Genomic DNA, 23202 nt, shown 5'->3' with positions numbered 1-23202 from the left:
CCTGTGAGTGCTGGAATTCATTATTATAAATATATAGCTCCTGACCTGAAACGTGTGTAACACAAGCCACGGGATCCTATATAATATCCCGTACATATACACATACAAATAAGTGTCCCCGGCGCTTCAAATCAGTCCAAGATACCGTAATGAAACAAAGAAAGTCTCTGATACAGGGCTTCTTCTGGACAGGTTGATGGACCGATTGATTAAAGTTCCAGATGGGTGGGTGTCCTTGATAGTGTCTCCACTGCTTCTGAAATAACAGAAAAAAGGCACACCAATTGCGCAGTATACCACAGCAACAAGTCCCTAACTGAAACTTGCAGAATCCTACTCACAGAATGAATATTAACACATTCAGGGGAGAGAATCTGTTAACACGTCCCGTCCCTGCACCGCTCCCCACGGACCCCACGTGGTCTGGCTTGTGGAATTCCTCTCAGGTCGGCGATGTTGATCGTGGATGTCAACGATACAGCATACACCAACGGTAGAGCAGGGAATAGGACAATACTAGTGTGATATGTAACAAAGATTTATTAACACACTAAAAACACATAAAGTCACACTCACAATGTATGGAGGTGAGTCATACAACTCACGGATGCCGTCCGCAACCTGTAAATTCCCCGATCTGCAGCAGAGAGACTCACTGCACGCAACACCCGCTACCGGCAAACGGGTGACGTCAGCAGTGCAGGAAGTCCTCCCTGCGTATGGAACTACGGAAGCCGGATCGGGTCAAAACACCAAGCTCCTCCCTACGCGTTTCGTGACGCTAGGTCACTTCCTCAGGGGAATATCCCGTACATGCTGGATGTATGACACATGCAGCACACTTTTCTAATATAAGTTTAATCAGTCTTCCAGGGTCCGAGGGCAATGTAGTAAACAGCATTTATATGAATGTATCCTGGGGCAAAAACACAGGGAAAAAGGTAACTTACTTATCAAAGAAAACCGCCTGTGTCCAGCGGAATGAAGCCCCAGGTTTGCAGCAGAGAGAATGTGCTAAAAACCCCAAAGTGTGATGGACCGACCAAATATGACACAAAAATAAGTATGTGGTGTGTTTCAGTGACACGGTGTACGTGTCCGTGGACCAAAGGTGCTGATGGATATATTACTGTGTATCACAGCCTTACTGACTATACACACAGGTCAGATTTGAGTGCGCAGCCTCGGGGTTGGCGACACACATCTCGGACAGCCACCACACCTCCCAGACACGGCTCGGACAGCCACCACACCTCCCAGACACGGCTCGGACAGCCACCACACCTCCCAGACACGGCTCGGACAGCCACCACACCTCCGAGACACGGCTCGGACAGCCACCACACCTCCCAGACACGGCTCGGACAGCCACCACACCTCCGAGACACGGCTCGGACAGCCACCACACCTCCCAGACACGGCTCGGACAGCCACCACACCTCCCAGACACGGCTCGGACAGCCGCCACACCTCCCAGACACGGCTCGGACAGCCACCACACCTCCCAGACACGGCTCGGACAGCCACCACACCTCCCAGACACGGCTCGGACAGCCGCCACACCTCCCAGACACGGCTCGGACAGCCACCACACCTCCCAGACACGGCTCGGACAGCCGCCACACCTCCCAGACACGGCTCGGACAGCCACCACACCTCCCAGACACGGCTCGGACAGCCGCCACACCTCCCAGACACGGCTCGGACAGCCACCACACCTCCCAGACACGGCTCGGACAGCCACCACACCTCCCAGACACGGCTCGGACAGCCACCACACCTCCCAGACACGGCTCGGACAGCCACCACACCTCCCAGACACGGCTCGGACAGCCGCCACACCTCCCAGACACGGCTCGGACAGCCACCACACCTCCCAGACACGGCTCGGACAGCCACCACACCTCCCAGACACGGCTCGGACAGCCACCGGACCTCCCAGACACGGCTCGGACAGCCACCACACCTCCCAGACACGGCTCGGACAGCCACCACACCTCCCAGACACGGCTCGGACCGTCACCACACCTCCCAGACACGGCTCGGACAGCCACCACACCTCCCAGACACGGCTCGGACAGCCACCACACCTCCCAGACACGGCTCGGACAGCCACCACACCTCCCAGACACGGCTCGGACAGCCGCCACACCTCCCAGACACGGCTCGGACAGCCACCACCCCTCCCAGACACGGCTCGGACAGCCGCCACACCTCCCAGACACGGCTCGGACAGCCACCGGACCTCACAGACACGGCTCGGACAGCCACCACACCTCCCAGACACGGCTCGGACAGCCGCCACACCTCCCAGACACGGCTCGGACAGCCGCCACACCTCCCAGACACGGCTCGGACAGCCGCCACACCTCCCAGACACGGCTCGGACAGCCGCCACACCTCCCAGACACGGCTCGGACAGCCACCACACCTCCCAGACACGGCTCGGACAGCCGCCACACCTCCCAGACACGGCTCGGACAGCCGCCACACCTCCCAGACACGGCTCGGACAGCCACCGGACCTCACAGACACGGCTCGGACAGCCACCACACCTCCCAGACACGGCTCGGACAGCCGCCACACCTCCCAGACACGGCTCGGACAGCCGCCACACCTCCCAGACACGGCTCGGACAGCCGCCACACCTCCCAGACACGGCTCGGACAGCCGCCACACCTCCCAGACACGGCTCGGACAGCCACCACACCTCCCAGACACGGTTCGGACAGCCACCACACCTCCCAGACACGGCTCGGACAGCCACCACACCTCCCAGACACGGCTCGGACAGCCACCACACCTCCCAGACACGGCTCGGACAGCCACCACACCTCCCAGACACGGCTCGGAGAGCCACCACACCTCCCAGACACGGCTCGGACCGTCACCACACCTCCCAGACACGGCTCGGACAGCCACCACACCTCCCAGACACGGCTCGGACAGCCACCACACCTCCCAGACACGGCTCGGACAGCCACCACACCTCCCAGACACGGCTCGGACCGTCACCACACCTCCCAGACACGGCTCGGACAGCCACCACACCTCCCAGACACGGCTCGGACAGCCACCACACCTCCCAGACACGGTTCGGACAGCCACCACACCTCCCAGACACGGCTCGGACAGCCACCACACCTCCCAGACACGGCTCGGACAGCCACCACACCTCCCAGACACGGCTCGGACAGCCACCACACCTCCCAGACACGGCTCGGAGAGCCACCACACCTCCCAGACACGGCTCGGACAGCCGCCACACCTCCCAGACACGGCTCGGACAGCCACCACACCTCCCAGACACGGCTCGGACAGCCACCACACCTCCCAGACACGGCTCGGACAGCCACCACACCTCCCAGACACGGCTCGGACAGCCACCACACCTCCCAGACACGGCTCGGACAGCCACCACACCTCCCAGACACGGCTCGGACAGCAACCACACCTCCCAGACACGGCTCGGACAGCCACCACACCTCCCAGACACGGCTCGGACAGCCACCGGACCTCCCAGACACGGCTCGGACAGCCACCACACCTCCCAGACACGGCTCGGACAGCCACCGGACCTCCCAGACACGGCTCGGACAGCCACCACACCTCCCAGACACGGCTCGGACAGTCACCACACCTCCCAGACACGGCTCGGACAGCCGCCACACCTCCCAGACACGGCTCGGACAGCCACCACACCTCCCAGACACGGCTCGGACAGCCACCACACCTCCCAGACACGGCTCGGACAGCCACCACACCTCCCAGACACGGCTCGGACAGCCACCACACCTCCCAGACACGGCTCGGACAGCCGCCGGACCTCCCAGACACGGCTCGGACAGCCACCACACCTCCCAGACACGGCTCGGACAGCCACCACACCTCCCAGACACGGCTCGGACAGCCACCACACCTCCCAGACACGGCTCGGACAGCCACCACACCTCCCAGACACGGCTCGGACAGCCACCACACCTCCCAGACACGGCTCTGACAGCCGCCGGACCTCCCAGACACGGCTCGGACCGTCACCACACCTCCGAGACACGGCTCGGACAGCCACCACACCTCCCAGACACGGCTCGGACAGCCGCCACACCTCCCAGACACGGCTCGGACAGCCACCACACCTCCCAGACACGGCTCGGACAGCCGCCGGACCTCCCAGACACGGCTCGGACAGCCACCACACCTCCCAGACACGGCTCGGACAGCCACCACACCTCCCAGACACGGCTCGGACAGCCACCACACCTCCCAGACACGGCTCGGACAGCCACCACACCTCCCAGACACGGCTCGGACAGCCACCACACCTCCCAGACACGGCTCGGACAGCCACCACACCTCCCAGACACGGCTCGGACAGCCGCCACACCTCCCAGACACGGCTCGGACAGCCACCACACCTCCCAGACACGGCTCGGACAGCCGCCGGACCTCCCAGACACGGCTCGGACAGCCACCACACCTCCTAGACACGGCTCGGACAGCCGCCGGACCTCCCAGACACGGCTCGGACAGCCACCACACCTCCCAGACACGGCTCGGACAGCCGCCACACCTCCCAGACACGGCTCGGACAGCCACCACACCTCCCAGACACGGCTCGGACAGCCGCCACACCTCCCAGACACGGCTCGGACCGTCGCCACACCTCCCAGACACGGCTCGGACAGCCACCACACCTCCCAGACACGGCTCGGACCGTCGCCACACCTCCCAGACACGGCTCGGACAGCCGCCACACCTCCCAGACACGGCTCGGACAGCCACCACACCTCCCAGACACGGCTCGGACAGCCACCACACCTCCCAGACACGGCTCGGACAGCCACCACACCTCCCAGACACGGCTCGGACAGCCGCCGGACCTCCCAGACACGGCTCGGACAGCCACAACACCTCCCAGACACGGCTCGGACAGCCACCACACCTCCCAGACACGGCTCGGACAGCCACCACACCTCCCAGACACGGCTCGGACAGCCGCCACACCTCCCAGACACGGCTCGGACAGCCACCACACCTCCCAGACACGGCTCGGACAGCCACCACACCTCCCAGACACGGCTCGGACAGCCACCACACCTCCCAGACACGGCTCGGACAGCCACCACACCTCCCAGACACGGCTCGGACAGCCGCCACACCTCCCAGACACGGCTCGGACAGCCGCCACACCTCCCAGACACGGCTCGGACAGCCACCACACCTCCCAGACACGGCTCGGACAGCCACCACACCTCCCAGACACGGCTCTGACAGCCACCGGACCTCCCAGACACGGCTCGGACAGCCGCCACACCTCCCAGACACGGCTCTGACAGCCACCGGACCTCCCAGACACGGCTCGGACAGCCACCACACCTCCCAGACACGGCTCTGACAGCCACCGGACCTCCCAGACACGGCTCGGACAGCCACCACACCTCCCAGACACGGCTCGGACAGCCACCACACCTCCCAGACACGGCTCGGACAGCCGCCACACCTCCCAGACACGGCTCGGACAGCCGCCACACCTCCCAGACACGGCTCGGACAGCCGCCACACCTCCCAGACACGGCTCGGACAGTCACCACACCTCCCAGACACGGCTCGGACAGCCACCACACCTCCCAGACACGGCTCGGACAGCCACCACACCTCCCAGACACGGCTCGGACAGCCACCACACCTCCCAGACACGGCTCGGACCGTCGCCACACCTCCCAGACACGGCTCGGACAGCCACCACACCTCCCAGACACGGCTCGGACAGCCACCACACCTCCCAGACACGGCTCGGACAGCCACCGGACCTCACAGACACGGCTCGGACAGCCGCCACACCTCCCAGACACGGCTCGGACAGCCGCCACACCTCCCAGACACGGCTCGGACAGCCGCCACACCTCCCAGACACGGCTCGGACAGCCACCACACCTCCCAGACACGGCTCGGACAGCCACCACACCTCCCAGACACGGCTCGGACAGCCACCTCACCTCCCAGACACGGCTCGGACAGCCGCCGGACCTCCCAGACACGGCTCGGACAGCCACCGCACCTCCCAGACACGGCTCGGACAGCCGCCACACCTCCCAGACACGGCTCGGACAGCCACCACACCTCCCAGACACGGCTCGGACAGCCGCCGGACCTCCCAGACACGGCTCGGACAGCCACCACACCTCCCAGACACGGCTCGGACAGCCGCCACACCTCCCAGACACGGCTCGGACAGCCACCACACCTCCCAGACACGGCTCGGACAGCCGCCACACCTCCCAGACACGGCTCGGACAGCCGCCACACCTCCCAGACACGGCTCGGACAGCCACCACACCTCCCAGACACGGCTCGGACAGCCACCACACCTCCCAGACACGGCTCGGACCGTCACCACACCTCCCAGACACGGCTCGGACAGCCACCACACCTCCCAGACACGGCTCGGACAGCCACCACACCTCCCAGACACGGTTCGGACAGCCACCACACCTCCCAGACACGGCTCGGACAGCCACCACACCTCCCAGACACGGCTCGGACAGCCACCACACCTCCCAGACACGGCTCGGACAGCCACCACACCTCCCAGACACGGCTCGGAGAGCCACCACACCTCCCAGACACGGCTCGGACCGTCACCACACCTCCCAGACACGGCTCGGACAGCCACCACACCTCCCAGACACGGCTCGGACAGCCACCACACCTCCCAGACACGGCTCGGACAGCCACCACACCTCCCAGACACGGCTCGGACCGTCACCACACCTCCCAGACACGGCTCGGACAGCCACCACACCTCCCAGACACGGCTCGGACAGCCACCACACCTCCCAGACACGGTTCGGACAGCCACCACACCTCCCAGACACGGCTCGGACAGCCACCACACCTCCCAGACACGGCTCGGACAGCCACCACACCTCCCAGACACGGCTCGGACAGCCACCACACCTCCCAGACACGGCTCGGAGAGCCACCACACCTCCCAGACACGGCTCGGACAGCCGCCACACCTCCCAGACACGGCTCGGACAGCCACCACACCTCCCAGACACGGCTCGGACAGCCACCACACCTCCCAGACACGGCTCGGACAGCCACCACACCTCCCAGACACGGCTCGGACAGCCACCACACCTCCCAGACACGGCTCGGACAGCCACCACACCTCCCAGACACGGCTCGGACAGCAACCACACCTCCCAGACACGGCTCGGACAGCCACCACACCTCCCAGACACGGCTCGGACAGCCACCGGACCTCCCAGACACGGCTCGGACAGCCACCACACCTCCCAGACACGGCTCGGACAGCCACCGGACCTCCCAGACACGGCTCGGACAGCCACCACACCTCCCAGACACGGCTCGGACAGTCACCACACCTCCCAGACACGGCTCGGACAGCCGCCACACCTCCCAGACACGGCTCGGACAGCCACCACACCTCCCAGACACGGCTCGGACAGCCACCACACCTCCCAGACACGGCTCGGACAGCCACCACACCTCCCAGACACGGCTCGGACAGCCACCTCACCTCCCAGACACGGCTCGGACAGCCACCACACCTCCCAGACACGGCTCGGACAGCCACCACACCTCCCAGACACGGCTCGGACAGCCGCCGGACCTCCCAGACACGGCTCGGACAGCCACCACACCTCCCAGACACGGCTCGGACAGCCACCACACCTCCCAGACACGGCTCGGACAGCCACCACACCTCCCAGACACGGCTCGGACAGCCACCACACCTCCCAGACACGGCTCTGACAGCCGCCGGACCTCCCAGACACGGCTCGGACCGTCACCACACCTCCGAGACACGGCTCGGACAGCCACCACACCTCCCAGACACGGCTCGGACAGCCGCCACACCTCCCAGACATGGCTCGGACAGCCACCACACCTCCCAGACACGGCTCGGACAGCCGCCGGACCTCCCAGACACGGCTCGGACAGCCACCACACCTCCCAGACACGGCTCGGACAGCCACCACACCTCCCAGACACGGCTCGGACAGCCGCCACACCTCCCAGACACGGCTCGGACAGCCACCACACCTCCCAGACACGGCTCGGACAGCCACCACACCTCCCAGACACGGCTCGGACAGCCACCACACCTCCCAGACACGGCTCGGACAGCCGCCACACCTCCCAGACACGGCTCGGACAGCCGCCACACCTCCCAGACACGGCTCGGACAGCCACCACACCTCCCAGACACGGCTCGGACAGCCACCACACCTCCCAGACACGGCTCGGACAGCCGCCGGACCTCCCAGACACGGCTCGGACAGCCACCACACCTCCTAGACACGGCTCGGACAGCCGCCGGACCTCCCAGACACGGCTCGGACAGCCACCACACCTCCCAGACACGGCTCGGACAGCCGCCACACCTCCCAGACACGGCTCGGACAGCCACCACACCTCCCAGACACGGCTCGGACAGCCACCACACCTCCCAGACACGGCTCGGACCGTCGCCACACCTCCCAGACACGGCTCGGACAGCCGCCACACCTCCCAGACACGGCTCGGACAGCCACCACACCTCCCAGACACGGCTCGGACAGCCACCACACCTCCCAGACACGGCTCGGACAGCCACCACACCTCCCAGACACGGCTCGGACAGCCGCCGGACCTCCCAGACACGGCTCGGACAGCCACAACACCTCCCAGACACGGCTCGAACAGCCACCACACCTCCCAGACACGGCTCGGACAGCCACCACACCTCCCAGACACGGCTCGGACAGCCGCCACACCTCCCAGACACGGCTCGGACAGCCACCACACCTCCCAGACACGGCTCGGACAGCCACCACACCTCCCAGACACGGCTCGGACAGCCACCACACCTCCCAGACACGGCTCGGACAGCCACCACACCTCCCAGACACGGCTCGGACAGCCGCCACACCTCCCAGACACGGCTCGGACAGCCGCCACACCTCCCAGACACGGCTCGGACAGCCACCACACCTCCCAGACACGGCTCGGACAGCCACCACACCTCCCAGACACGGCTCTGACAGCCACCGGACCTCCCAGACACGGCTCGGACAGCCGCCACACCTCCCAGACACGGCTCTGACAGCCACCGGACCTCCCAGACACGGCTCGGACAGCCACCACACCTCCCAGACACGGCTCTGACAGCCACCGGACCTCCCAGACACGGCTCGGACAGCCACCACACCTCCCAGACACGGCTCGGACAGCCACCACACCTCCCAGACACGGCTCGGACAGCCGCCACACCTCCCAGACACGGCTCGGACAGCCGCCACACCTCCCAGACACGGCTCGGACAGCCGCCACACCTCCCAGACACGGCTCGGACAGTCACCACACCTCCCAGACACGGCTCGGACAGCCACCACACCTCCCAGACACGGCTCGGACAGCCACCACACCTCCCAGACACGGCTCGGACAGCCACCACACCTCCCAGACACGGCTCGGACCGTCGCCACACCTCCCAGACACGGCTCGGACAGCCACCACACCTCCCAGACACGGCTCGGACAGCCACCACACCTCCCAGACACGGCTCGGACAGCCACCGGACCTCACAGACACGGCTCGGACAGCCGCCACACCTCCCAGACACGGCTCGGACAGCCGCCACACCTCCCAGACACGGCTCGGACAGCCGCCACACCTCCCAGACACGGCTCGGACAGCCACCACACCTCCCAGACACGGCTCGGACAGCCACCACACCTCCCAGACACGGCTCGGACAGCCACCTCACCTCCCAGACACGGCTCGGACAGCCGCCGGACCTCCCAGACACGGCTCGGACAGCCACCGCACCTCCCAGACACGGCTCGGACAGCCGCCACACCTCCCAGACACGGCTCGGACAGCCACCACACCTCCCAGACACGGCTCGGACAGCCGCCGGACCTCCCAGACACGGCTCGGACAGCCACCACACCTCCCAGACACGGCTCGGACAGCCGCCACACCTCCCAGACACGGCTCGGACAGCCACCACACCTCCCAGACACGGCTCGGACAGCCGCCGGACCTCCCAGACACGGCTCGGACAGCCACAACACCTCCCAGACACGGCTCGGACAGCCACCACACCTCCCAGACACGGCTCGGACAGCCGCCGGACCTCCCAGACACGGCTCGGACAGCCGCCACACCTCCCAGACACGGCTCGGACAGCCACCACACCTCCCAGACACGGCTCGGACAGCCGCCGGACCTCCCAGACACGGCTCGGACAGCCGCCACACCTCCCAGACACGGCTCGGACAGCCGCCGGACCTCCCAGACACGGCTCGGACAGCCGCCGGACCTCCCAGACACGGCTCGGACAGCCACCACACCTCCCAGACACGGCTCGGACAGCCGCCGGACCTCCCAGACACGGCTCGGACAGCCACCACACCTCCCAGACACGGCTCGGACAGCCACCGGACCTCACAGACACGGCTCGGACAGCCACCACACCTCCCAGACACGGCTCGGACAGCCGCCACACCTCCCAGACACGGCTCGGACAGCCACCACACCTCCCAGACACGGCTCGGACAGCCACCACACCTCCCAGACACGGCTCGGACAGCCACCACACCTCCCAGACACGGCTCGGACAGCCACCACACCTCCCAGACACGGCTCGGACAGCCACCGGACCTCACAGACACGGCTCGGACAGCCGCCACACCTCCCAGACACGGCTCGGACAGCCGCCACACCTCCCAGACACGGCTCGGACAGCCACCACACCTCCCAGACACGGCTCGGACAGCCACCACACCTCCCAGACACGGCTCGGACAGCCACCACACCTCCCAGACACGGCTCGGACAGCCACCACACCTCCCAGACACGGCTCGGACAGCCACCACACCTCCCAGACACGGCTCGGACAGCCGCCACACCTCCCAGACACGGCTCGGACAGCCACCACACCTCCCAGACACGGCTCGGACAGCCACCACACCTCCCAGACACGGCTCGGACAGCCGCCACACCTCCCAGACACGGCTCGGACAGCCACCACACCTCCCAGACACGGCTCGGACAGCCACCGGACCCAGCAGATTCCCTCTGGCTCCAAATCCCATCAGACTGCGCGCAGACACCCACCGCGCCAGAGAATTGGGGCGCGATGCGATGGGCCCGGCTCCTGTGTGTTGGGGGTGATCTGCTGGCCCGTCTTGCTGACCAGGAGGGGCTGGGCGTCAGGTGGAGTGGGGTCCTGTGAGTGGTGGGGAGTGTTTGAGCGCATGTGGGGGGTGGGGGGTAGGCAGGCCAAGCAGCCGCTGTGAAGCAACGTGCGAGGGGGGGGCAGTCACAATTCGTCACGGCCCAGCCTCCCCATCCCACGCGTCATCGGAACTCCATAGGCTGCGGATCGCTCAAGCGACAGGCGCGCGCGTTGCCATGCGCTCCTGCTATATCCGCGGCCTCAGCGTCCGCGTCTCACAGACGGCAGTGGGGTGTCACTGACAGAACTCCAAAATTTGCGGTTAACATAAAAATACGTTCTGTGGGACCCCCAAATCTGGCTACATTCTGTCCTTTGAGGAATAACATCTGCTTGCCATGTAACACATTGGGAATCTTATCTTCTGTCTCTCTCCTGAGTGTCTAATAAAGCTTTTGTTGTTGAAATTCTCAGGCTGCAGTTGAGACTTTAGTCCAAGGGAGAAAGATCAGCAAGGAAGTGGGAGCTACTGGGAGAGGGGACTGAGGGGTACTGGGGGGTATTGGGAGATAGGGGACTGGGGGGTACTGGGAGATAGGGGACTGGGGGGACTGGGAGATAGGGGACTGGGGGGAACTGGGAGATAGGGGACTGGGGGGAACTGGGAGATAGGGCACTGGGGGGTACTGGGAGATAGGGGACTGGGGGGACTGGGAGATAGGGGACTGGGGGGAACTGGGAGATAGGGGACTGGGGGGAACTGGGAGATAGGGCACTGGGGGGTACTGGGAGATAGGGCACTGGGGGGTACTGGGAGAGGGTACTGGGAGAGGGGACTGGGGGGTACTGGGAGATAGGGGACTGGGAGGGACTGGGGGTTACTGGGAGATAGGGGACTGGGGGTTACTGGGAGATAGGGGACTGGGGGTTACTGGGAGATAGGGGACTGGGGGTTACTGGGAGATAGGGGACTGGGGGTTACTGGGAGATAGGGGACTGGGGGTTACTGGGAGATAGGGGACTGGGGGTTACTGGGAGATAGGGGACTGGGGGTTACTGGGAGATAGGGGACTGGGGGTTACTGGGAGATAGGGGACTGGGGGTTACTGGGAGATAGGGGACTGGGGGTTACTGGGAGAGGGGACTGGGGGTTACTGGGAGAGGGAACTGGGGGGTACTGGGAGATAGGGGACTGGGGGGGACTGGGGGGAACTGGGAGATAGGGGACTGGGGGTTACTGGGAGATAGGGGACTGGCGGGTACTGGGAGATAGCGGACGGGGGTACTGGGAGAGGGGACTGGGTGGGGGTACAGGGAGAACGGGGGGTACTAGGAGAGGGGGGTACTGGGGAGGGACTGGGGATTACAGGAGTCTGGGGTGAATGCTATTGGGCAGGGGTTGCAGTCAGGTTTTTGTTGCTATAACTACAGAGCGCTGCCAGCGGACGCATGGATTCCCAGATAAACGCTGACAGTAAGAGGCTTCCCGTGTGTGCTTCCTTTTTATGGGATTCATTTATATTCCAGACACATTAAGTAATCGTGCCATCACATTATCAGGGACAGGATCACACAGTCCTGGGTGTATATGTAATGTAGGGTGTCCTTACTGCATAGTATCAGGGACAGGATCACACAGTCCTGGGTGTATATGTGATGTAGGGTGTCCAGACTGCAGAGAATCAGGGACAGGCTCACACAGTCCTGGGTGTATATGTAATGTAGGGTGTCCTGACTGCAGAGTATCAGGGACAGGCTCACACAGTCCTGGGTTTATATGTAATGTAGGGTGTCCTGATTGCATAGTATCAGGGACAGGCTCACACAGTCCTGGGTGTATTTGTAATGTAGGGGACCTGACTGCAGAGTATCAGGGACAGGATCACACAGTCCTGGGTGTATATGTAATGTAAGGTGACCTGACTGCAGAGTATCCGGGACAGGCTCACACAGTCCTGGGTGTATATGTAATGTAGGGTGTCCTGACTGCAGAGTATCAGGGACAGGCTCACACAGTCCTGGGTGTATATGTAATGTAGGGTAACCTGACTGCATAGTATCAGGGACAGGCTCACACAGTCCTGGGTGTATATGTAATGTAGGGTGTCCTGACTGCATAGTATCAGGGACAGGCTCACACAGTCCTGGGTGTATATGTAATGTAGGGTAACCTGACTGCATAGTATCAGGGACAGGCTCACACAGTCCTGGGTGTATATGTAATGTAGGGTAACCTGACTGCATAGTATCAGGGACAGGATCACACAGTCCTGGGTGTATATGTAATGTAGGGTGTCCTGATTGCATAGTATCAGGGACAGGCTCACACAGTCCTGGGTGTATATGTAATGTAGGGTGTCCTGACTGCATAGTATCAGGGACAGGATCACACAGTCCTGGGTGTATATGTAATGTAAGGTGACCTGACTGCAGAGTATCCGGGACAGGCTCACACAGTCCTGGGTGTATATGTAATGTAGGGTGTCCTGACTGCAGAGTATCAGGGACAGGCTCACACAGTCCTGGGTTTATATGTAATGTAGGGTGTCCCGGCTGCAGAGTATCAGGGACAGGCTCACACAGTCCTGGGTTTATATATAATGTAGGGTGTCCTGACTGCAAATGATCAGGGACAGGATGAGACAGTCCTGGGTGTATATGTAATGTGGGGTGTCCTTACTGCATAGTATCAGGGACAGGCTCACACAGTCCTGGGTGTACATGTAATGTAGGGTGTCCTTACTGCATAGTATCAGGGACAGGCTCACACAGTCCTGGGTGTACATGTAATGTAGGGTGTCCTTACTGCATAGTATCAGGGACAGGCTCACACAGTCCTGGGTGTATATGTAATGTAGGGTAACCTGACTGCATAGTATCAGGGACAGGCTCACACAGTCCTGGGTGTACATGTAATGTAGGGTGTCCTGACTGCATAGTATCAGGGACAGGCTCACACAGTCCTGGGTGTATATGTAATGTAGGGTGTCCTGATTGCATAGTATCAGGGACAGGCTCACACAGTCCTGGGTGTATATGTAATGTAGGGTGTCCTGACTGCATAGTATCAGGGACAGGCTCACACAGTCCTGGGTGTATATGTAATGTAGGGTGTCCTGACTGCATAGTATCAGGGACAGGATCACACAGTCCTGGGTGTATATGTAATGTAAGGTGACCTGACTGCAGAGTATCCGGGACAGGCTCACACAGTCCTGGGTGTATATATAATGTAGGGTGTCCTGACTGCAGAGTATCAGGGACAGGCTCACACAGTCCTGGGTTTATATGTAATGTAGGGTGTCCCGGCTGCAGAGTATCAGGGACAGGCTCACACAGTCCTGGGTTTATATATAATGTAGGGTGTCCTGACTGCAAATGATCAGGGACAGGATGAGACAGTCCTGGGTGTATATGTAATGTGGGGTGTCCTTACTGCATAGTATCAGGGACAGGCTCACACAGTCCTGGGTGTACATGTAATGTAGGGTGTCCTTACTGCATAGTATCAGGGACAGGCTCACACAGTCCTGGGTGTACATGTAATGTAGGGTGTCCTTACTGCATAGTATCAGGGACAGGCTCACACAGTCCTGGGTGTATATGTAATGTAGGGTAACCTGACTGCATAGTATCAGGGACAGGCTCACACAGTCCTGGGTGTACATGTAATGTAGGGTGTCCTGACTGCATAGTATCAGGGACAGGCTCACACAGTCCTGGGTGTATATGTAATGTAGGGTGTCCCGGCTGCATAGTATCAGGGACAGGCTCACACAGTCCTGGGTTTATATGTAATGTAGGGTGTCCCGGCTGCAGAGTATCAGGGACAGGCTCACATAGTCCTGGGTGTATATGTAATGTAGGGTGTCCTGACTGCATAGTATCAGGGACTGGCTCACACAGTCCTGGGTGTATATGTAATGTAGGGTGTCCTGATTGCAGAGTATCAGGGACAGGCTCACACAGTCCTGGGTGTATATGTAATGTAGGGTGTCCTGACTGCATAGTATCAGGGACAGGATCACACAGTCCTGGGTGTATATATAATGTAGGGTGTCCCGGCTGCATAGTATCAGGGACAGGCTCACACTGTCCTGGGTTTATATGTAATGTAGGGTGTCCTGACTGCATAGTATCAGGGACAGGCTCACACAGTCCTGGGTGTATATGTAATGTAGGGTGTCCTGACTGCATAGTATCAGGGACAGGCTCACACAGTCCTGGGTGTATATATAATGTAGGGTGTCCTGACTGCAGAGTATCAGGGACAGGCTCACACAGTCCTGGGTGTATATGTAATGTAGGGTAACCTGACTGCATAGTATCAGGGACAGGCTCACACAGTCCTGGGTGTATATGTAATGTAGGGTGTCCTGACTGCATAGTATCCGGTACAGGCTCACACAGTCCTGGGTGTATATGTAATGTAGGGTAACCTGACTGCATAGTATCAGGGACAGGCTCACACAGTCCTGGGTGTATATGTAATGTAGGGTGTCCTGACTGCATAGTATCCGGGACAGGCTCGGACAGATCTGGGGTTATATCTAATGTAGGCTGACTTCTTGACCCCAGATGACCAGGTTCTTATGTCTCCTTATAACTTTGCCCTTTAACTCCCATGTAACTGTATTGCTCCCTGTAACTCCTCCTATTGCTCCATATAATGTATCCGTATAGAGCAGGAGCGGCTCAGCGAGTAAAGAACTCTGACTGTGTACTCAGTGACACAGAGAAGCGGGGGAGTCTGGCTCAATTCCCAGTGTCGGCTCCTTGTGACCTTGGGCAAGTCACTTTATCTCCCTGTGCCTCAGGCACCAAAAACAGATTGTAAGCTCCACGGAGCAGGGAGTGTGTGTAACCATCCTACGTTCTGGGTAATGCGCACTATACTGCAATTGTGAGGCTCTTTGATTCCTATTGGGAGAAAAGCGCTATATGAAATAAAGTTATTATTATTATAGCTCCTATTGCTCCATATAACTCCTCCCTGTACCCCCCAGTTGGGGTGCAATGAATGTATAAAATGATCGGATCTTTAGCGTGAGGAAGACTGATACTATTTGAGGTTATATACAATGTAACAAATATTCTCATTGAGAAGCTCTGCAGTTTGTAGGGTGATGCTGCCCCTATACTTACTAGATCTATAGGGTCAGACCTATAGGGTCAGGTTCCTCATGTTTTCTTGTGATATTTTCAGAGCTGCTGCAGAGAAAGCGAAAACTGACGCACGTGGTGATTGGGTTCGTCTTCCTGCTCAGCGGTATCGAGTATGGTCAGTGTCAGGCGCAACCCGGTACCTCTCTTCCTTAGACACACACAGATATATCTGTAGCCGTGGTACTGCGGAAACAGACATCTGGCCGCTAAGGGACATGCCGCCGCCGGCCGTCTCGCCAATAAGGTAAGTGAACTTAAGGGGTTGTAGCGGTTAGGTTAGGGTAGGGGGTTAAGGTTTTTACGGTAGGGAATTGGGGTAAGGGGTTAAGGTGTTTAGCGTAGGGAGTAGCATTAGTATTAGGGGGTTGTAGGGTAAGGGGTAAAGTGAGGTGCTTACCTTGGCGGCAAAACGGCCGGCTGTGAAATGTCCCTGCGGCGAGGTAAGTGGCAGCTAAACACCAGCGGTGACGGTCGCGGCAAATGGCTGGATTTACCTGCATTATATATCTATATATCAGGGGTATATATCAGGGGTGGGCCGCAATGTTTAAAACTTAGAAGCCGGTTAGAATTTTTAGGAGCGAGTGTAAGGCCGGGATTATACCAAACGTGGCCGGCGGTGTCGCGCGGCTCAAAAACAAATAGCAACAGTAAAATGAACGTGCACATACCCAGCGCAATGCGCGCGCCGCCTGGAGCTGCAGCGCGGCAGACAGGAGAACAGACTTGAGATTTTGTTCTTGGCAGGCGACGGTCACGTGAGTGATTCAGCCAATGAGGGCGAATTGCTCACCGCCACGCCTCCGCCACGCCTCCCTGTCTCCCCCAGGCTGCCTCCTGCCTGCCGTTCACATGCCGCTTTGCCGGATTGCTCGCCCGTCCGCCCAGCCGGATGCTGGTATGATCGTAGCCTTATGAGGGTTGCCACACACACACACACACACACACACACACACACACACACACACACACACACACACACACACACACACACACACACTCTCAGACACACACACACACACACTCTGACACACACACTCACGGACAGACTCTCAGACACACACACACACACACACTCTGACACACACACACTCACGGACAGACTCTCAGACATACACTTTGATACTGACACACTCTCCGACACTGACACACTCTTATACAGGCACGCACTCGCACACACTCCCCCCGGCTCTGCTGCCTGCTCTCTGCTCCCCCCCAGCCTCTGCCCCCTGCTCCCCGCCCTCCGCGCTGCCCCTCTCCCCCCCCCCCACATTAAGCTGTACAGCGCTGACCTGTCGGTCACCCCACTGCTGGTCGTTGCGCGCCCGTCTTGGGTTGATGTTGCAGTGAAGCAGGGTCGGGGAGCGCTGTGACCGGCAGCGGGGTGACTGACAGGTTAGAGGTGCAAAACACAACGCCAGGCACGACCAGGCGCTCAGGAAACTTCCATCGCTGATGTGTATGTATGTGTGTGTGTGTGTGTGTGAGCCCTTGTGTGCGGCGGGCCCCCTTCTGAGCGGACTCGGCGGGCCCCCTTGTGCGCGGACTCGGCGGGCCCCCGCGTTTGCGGACTCGGCGGGCCCCCGCGTGTGCGGACTCGGCGGGCCCCCGCGTGTGCGGACTCGGCGGGCCCCCGCGTGTGCGGACTCGGCGGGCCCCCGCGTGTGCGGACTCGGCGGGCCCCCGCGTGTGCGGACTCGGCGGGCCCCCGCGTGTGCGGACTCGGTGGGCCCCCGCGTGTGCGGACTCGGCGGGCCCCCGCGTGTGCGGACTCGGCGGGCCCCCGCGTTTGCGGACTCGGCGGGCCCCCGCGTGTGCGGACTCGGCGGGCCCCCGCGTGTGCGGACTCGGCGGGCCCCCGCGTGTGCGGACTCGGCGGGCCCCCTTGTGTGCGGACTCGGCGGGCCCCCGCGTGTGCGGACTCGGCGGGCCCTCTTGTGTGCGGACTCGGCGGGCCCCCTAGTGTGTGCAGACTCGGCGGGCCCCCTTGTGTGCAGAGTCGGCGGGCCCCCGCGTGTGCGGACTCGGCGGGCCCCCTTGTGTGCGGACTCGGCGGGCCCCCTTGTGTGCGGACTCGGCGGGCCCCCTTGTGTGCGGACTCGGCGGGCCCCCGCGTGTGCAGACTCGGCGGGCCCCCGCGTGTGCGGACTCGGCGGGCCCCCTTGTGTGCGGACTCGGCGGGCCCCCTTGTGTGCGGACTCGGCGGGCCCCCTTGTGTGCGGACTCGGCGGGCCCCCTAGTGTGTGCGGACTCGGCGGGCCCCCTTGTGTGCAGAGTCGGCGGGCCCCCTTGTGTGCGGACTCGGCGGGCCCCCGCGTGTGCAGACTCGGCGGGCCCCCGCGTGCGCGGACTCGGCGGGCCCCCTTGTATACTGTATACATCTATACATCTACTGTATACATCTACTGTATACATCTATACATCTACTGTATACATCTATACATCTACTGTATACATCTACTGTATACATCTATACATCTACTGTATACATCTACTGTATACATCTATACATCTACTGTATACATCTACTGTATACATCTATACATCTACTGTATACATCTACTGTATACATCTACTGTATACATCTACTGTATACATCTATACATCTACTGTATACATCTACTGTATACATCTATACATCTACTGTATACATCTATACATCTACTGTATACATCTACTGTATACATCTACTGTATACATCTATACATCTACTGTATACATCTATACATCTACTGTATACATCTACTGTATACATCTACTGTATACATCTATACATCTACTGTATACATCTATACATCTACTGTATACATCTATACATCTACTGTATACATCTATACATCTACTGTATACATCTATACATCTACTGTATAGATCTATACATCTACTGTATACATCTATACATCTACTGTATACATCTACATCTACTGTATACATCTATACATCTACTGTATACATGTATACATCTACTGTATACATCTACATCTACTGTATACATCTATACATCTACTGTATACATCTACTGTATACATCTATACATCTACTGTATACATCTATACATCTACTGTATACATCTATACATCTACTGTATACATCTATACATCTACTGTATACATTGCCCTGATACAACAAATGTTGAAAGAATTTAAAGCAGAATAGCAAACACATGATCCGTATTCTGTTAGCGCTTTCACACAGCACAACGGGACTCATCTGGGTCAACCCGGTGTCACACACACACACACACACACACACACACACACACACACACACACACACACACACACACACACACACACACACACACACACACACACACACACACACACACACACGTTACATAGTAGATGAGGATGAAAAAAAGACATACGTCAATCAAGTTCAACCTATGCTAAATTCAGACGACAAATACTTATCCTATATCCGTACTTACAGTATATTGATCCAGAAGAAGGCAAACAAACCCCAGTGACACATCATCTAATGATGTCTCAGAAGGGAAAATAAATTCCTTCCTGACTCCAAATATTGGCATTTGAATAGGGTAGAGGAAGAAGGGGGAAAGCGCCCGCATCAGCCTGGTATAGAAGAAATATCAATACTGTATTAATAAAGTATGTGGTGCAAATAGGGATAAGGGTTCTAAGCAAAACACGAAACGAGAGACCCCCGATGAATGCACGCGCGATGAGATGTATAATGAATTGTTGAAAATATATCAAATCCTTTTATTAATGAATAATCTACAAATTAATTATATAAGGGGACCGGGTATTAAAGTCCATGACTAGCCCCATAAATCTTGTGCTTGTCAAACTTCAGCGTTAGTAGTCATTGTTCATATGGACAGAGCTTGATCATATGTCCTGTCTTAGGTCATATGTGACTACTATCCTCAGTACACACAGACCTATAATGCTCATATAATGTCACACCCGCCCTATTAACGTATATTGGGCTTTTCATTTTCTTAAACCTAGAGATAGAGTTAAATAGAACACAATATCTCCATGCTCTGATTCACTATCTAGTGAGTGAACTGTTTAGAGCATATCAAAAGTACACAGACTAAAGTGGGGTGTTTTCAGTCACAAACGTGCATTAAATTACATAGCATGTGCTATAACCCAATATATAAGTGCAATTAAATGTGCAAATATTTGAAATAAAGTGACTATAAAAAATATTCGGAGACCTTTATTATTTAGTATAACCTTATAGTATGAAAGAGTGATTAAAGGTATAAGCGCAGCAGCTCAAAACCCTCGTGGACCGTCCTGTGGTCCCAAAATAGCGTAGTTGTCCAAATATGGGGAGCGCTTGCAGATCTCGTTGTGAATATGAAAGATAAAAAATATGAATAATAGTGTAGCCAGTAGATGATAAAAGTGTATAATAAAAAGTGTATTTGTCCCACTCACAAATTATGATGGTGATATAAGCAAATCAGAGATACATCTCTCTCTGATAGGAGCACTGTGGCCAGTCCACTTCTGCGTTGCATGTCTTGTATGTCGTGGGTCCAGTGTTACTCGAAAGGTAAGAGAGGGACTCCCAATAGTGCAGTATGTCTCAATAAATATATATTGCATGAACACGGAAATTACAAATTGCACTCACATTTTCAATATGTGTAAAGTTAATTTGAGAGGACTTGAAGATCGCTGACACTCTGCCCCCCTCCGTCTTTCCCTTCCGTGAGCGTCACTTCCTGTGACGTCGGCAGTCCTGGCGGATGAGGCGTCTATGGTCACTTGGCTGAAAGTTGATCTCTGGTCCTCCAGAGACAGGATTCAACGCGTTTCGCCGAGGCTTTCTCAAGAACCATGTCTACTACTGCTATTTCCTCATATTTGTAGTCCAATGTATTATTTCAATCAATTGATTAATTTGTATTTAATTTGTCATAGGCATTAATAAGGAGAATGACTAATGCTTATTTAACGTTTTATAATCTGCCATTCAATACATAACGGCTGATCAAAAAATTGGACAATAATATGTGCATTGGTATAAGAGTTGATTTAGTGCAATCTCTATGTAAATACTAATCTATAAATTATTAATCTATACATAACAATTGACAATCTATTTGTTAAAAAAACTACAATAGGCTAACAAACCATTAAATAAAATAAAAAATAAAAATCGGCGCAATGTAGAAATATCTAAAAGGAGAGACACATAGTAAATAACACCTTTTTAAGATATTCCATCTGTTATAATCAATTTAAAGTGCATGATTTAAATAGAAGCTGTTAATATCCAAAGGCAGCGGAAATTATGGGGAATGTCACCAATACGTGACAATAAAAATGTATTCAAATGTATACCGCAGGAGTAAAATATACATAAAAAACACACATAGGATAACCTAAATAATATCATTAAAAAGGCACCAATATCTATGTCCACATTTAGACCCTTTGGCACTAGGGTCTGCATTTTGTGGATCCAAAAGGTTTCTCTTTTGGCTAAAAAGTTCATCCTATCGCCGCCCCTCCAATGTCTAGGTACATCTTCTATGCCCTTATAAGTTAAGAATTTGGGATCCGACTGGTGATGGATATAAAAATGTTTGGACACATTATGAGTTAAAATGCTTTTTCTCATATTCCCTAGATGCTCTACAATACGTCACTCTCAATGGTCTTGAGGTGTGTCCTATATATTGGAGGCCGCACGGGCACTCCAATATATATACTGTATGTATATATATATATATATATATATATATATATACAAAATCTGTTTTACAATTTATAACACCTTCAATGGTGAATAATTCTCCAGTTACTTTAGATGAAAAGCGTATTTTTCTTTGTGTCTATACGCGCAAGCTTTGCAGATTGTACAGCCATAGAAAACCTTGGGTTTCTCACCCAGGTTTGATTACCGTCTATTATTTTAAAGTGGTCGGGGCTAGTCTGCTCTTGAGATTGGGTGCATTTTTAAAAATGATGCTAGGTCTATCTGGTATATGGTCTATAAGAATGGGGTCGCTTTTTAAAATGTGCCAATGTTTGCTGAATATGTTTTTAATTTTGGGAGCTTCTCTATTATATTGTGTAATGAAGGACATATTAAAATTCATATTCTTATCAGTTGTTCTGTCTTTCGTTTATTAAGTCATTTCTACTGACATTATTAGCTTTTCTGACAGCTCCCTCTATTGTTGTGGGACTGTAGTTCCTGTCTTTACATTTATTAATCAAGACTTCTGATTGTTGAAGATACACACTTTCCTCTGTACAGTTCCTTTTAATTCTATGGAGTTGTCCGTACGGTATATTTTTTCTCCAATCATGCTTGTGACAACTGGACTCCATAATGAAGTTATTACTATCGTACCTTTTAAAAAAAAGTTTTTTTGTATTCAATTCATTCTGCTCAACATAAATGACTAAATCCAGGAATTCTATTTCTGTCTTACTTGTCTTGTTGGTGAATTTGAGAGTTTTAATCTTTATCATTAATATATTCAAAGAATGTATCCAATTCCTCCATAATTAGATGAATAGTATGTCATCAATGAACCTCCGCCATGAGCCAGGTTCGCACCGAGTTCATGGTTCGACCAAATGTTGTCGTCCTCCCATACGCCCATGAAAATATTCGCATAACTTGGTGCAAACCTGGTCCCCATGGCCGTACCACACTTTTGCAAGTAATAACTAGCATTGAACCATAAATACAGGCATACCCCGCATTAACGTACGCAATGGGTCCAGCGCATGTATGTAAAGCGAAAATGTCCTCAAAATGAAGCACTACCTTTTCCCCACTTATCGATGCATGTACTGTACTGCAATCATCATATACGTGCATAACTGATGTAAATAACG

The 23202-nt window shown here is 56.9% G+C and overlaps 1 protein-coding gene across 1 annotated transcript in view; it reads left to right on the top strand.

Annotated features, from left to right (window-relative positions):
• Nucleotides 1-12541: 12541 nt before the first annotated feature.
• The window catches only part of LOC142466102 (major facilitator superfamily domain-containing protein 8-like), a 20957-nt gene continuing 10296 nt past the window's right edge, over nucleotides 12542-23202 (top strand). The window contains exons 1-2 of the mRNA XM_075570844.1: nucleotides 12542-12668; nucleotides 16401-16475. Coding sequence (XP_075426959.1) covers nucleotides 12644-12668; nucleotides 16401-16475 — 100 coding nt within the window. The 5' untranslated portion in view covers nucleotides 12542-12643. The remainder of the gene's footprint in view (nucleotides 12669-16400; nucleotides 16476-23202) is intronic.

This window comes from Ascaphus truei, chromosome 14 (genome assembly GCF_040206685.1).
Source record: "Ascaphus truei isolate aAscTru1 chromosome 14, aAscTru1.hap1, whole genome shotgun sequence".
NCBI lineage: Eukaryota > Metazoa > Chordata > Amphibia > Anura > Ascaphidae > Ascaphus > Ascaphus truei.
Note: the sequence above shows the minus strand (reverse complement) of the source record. Positions and strands in the feature narration are given on the sequence as shown.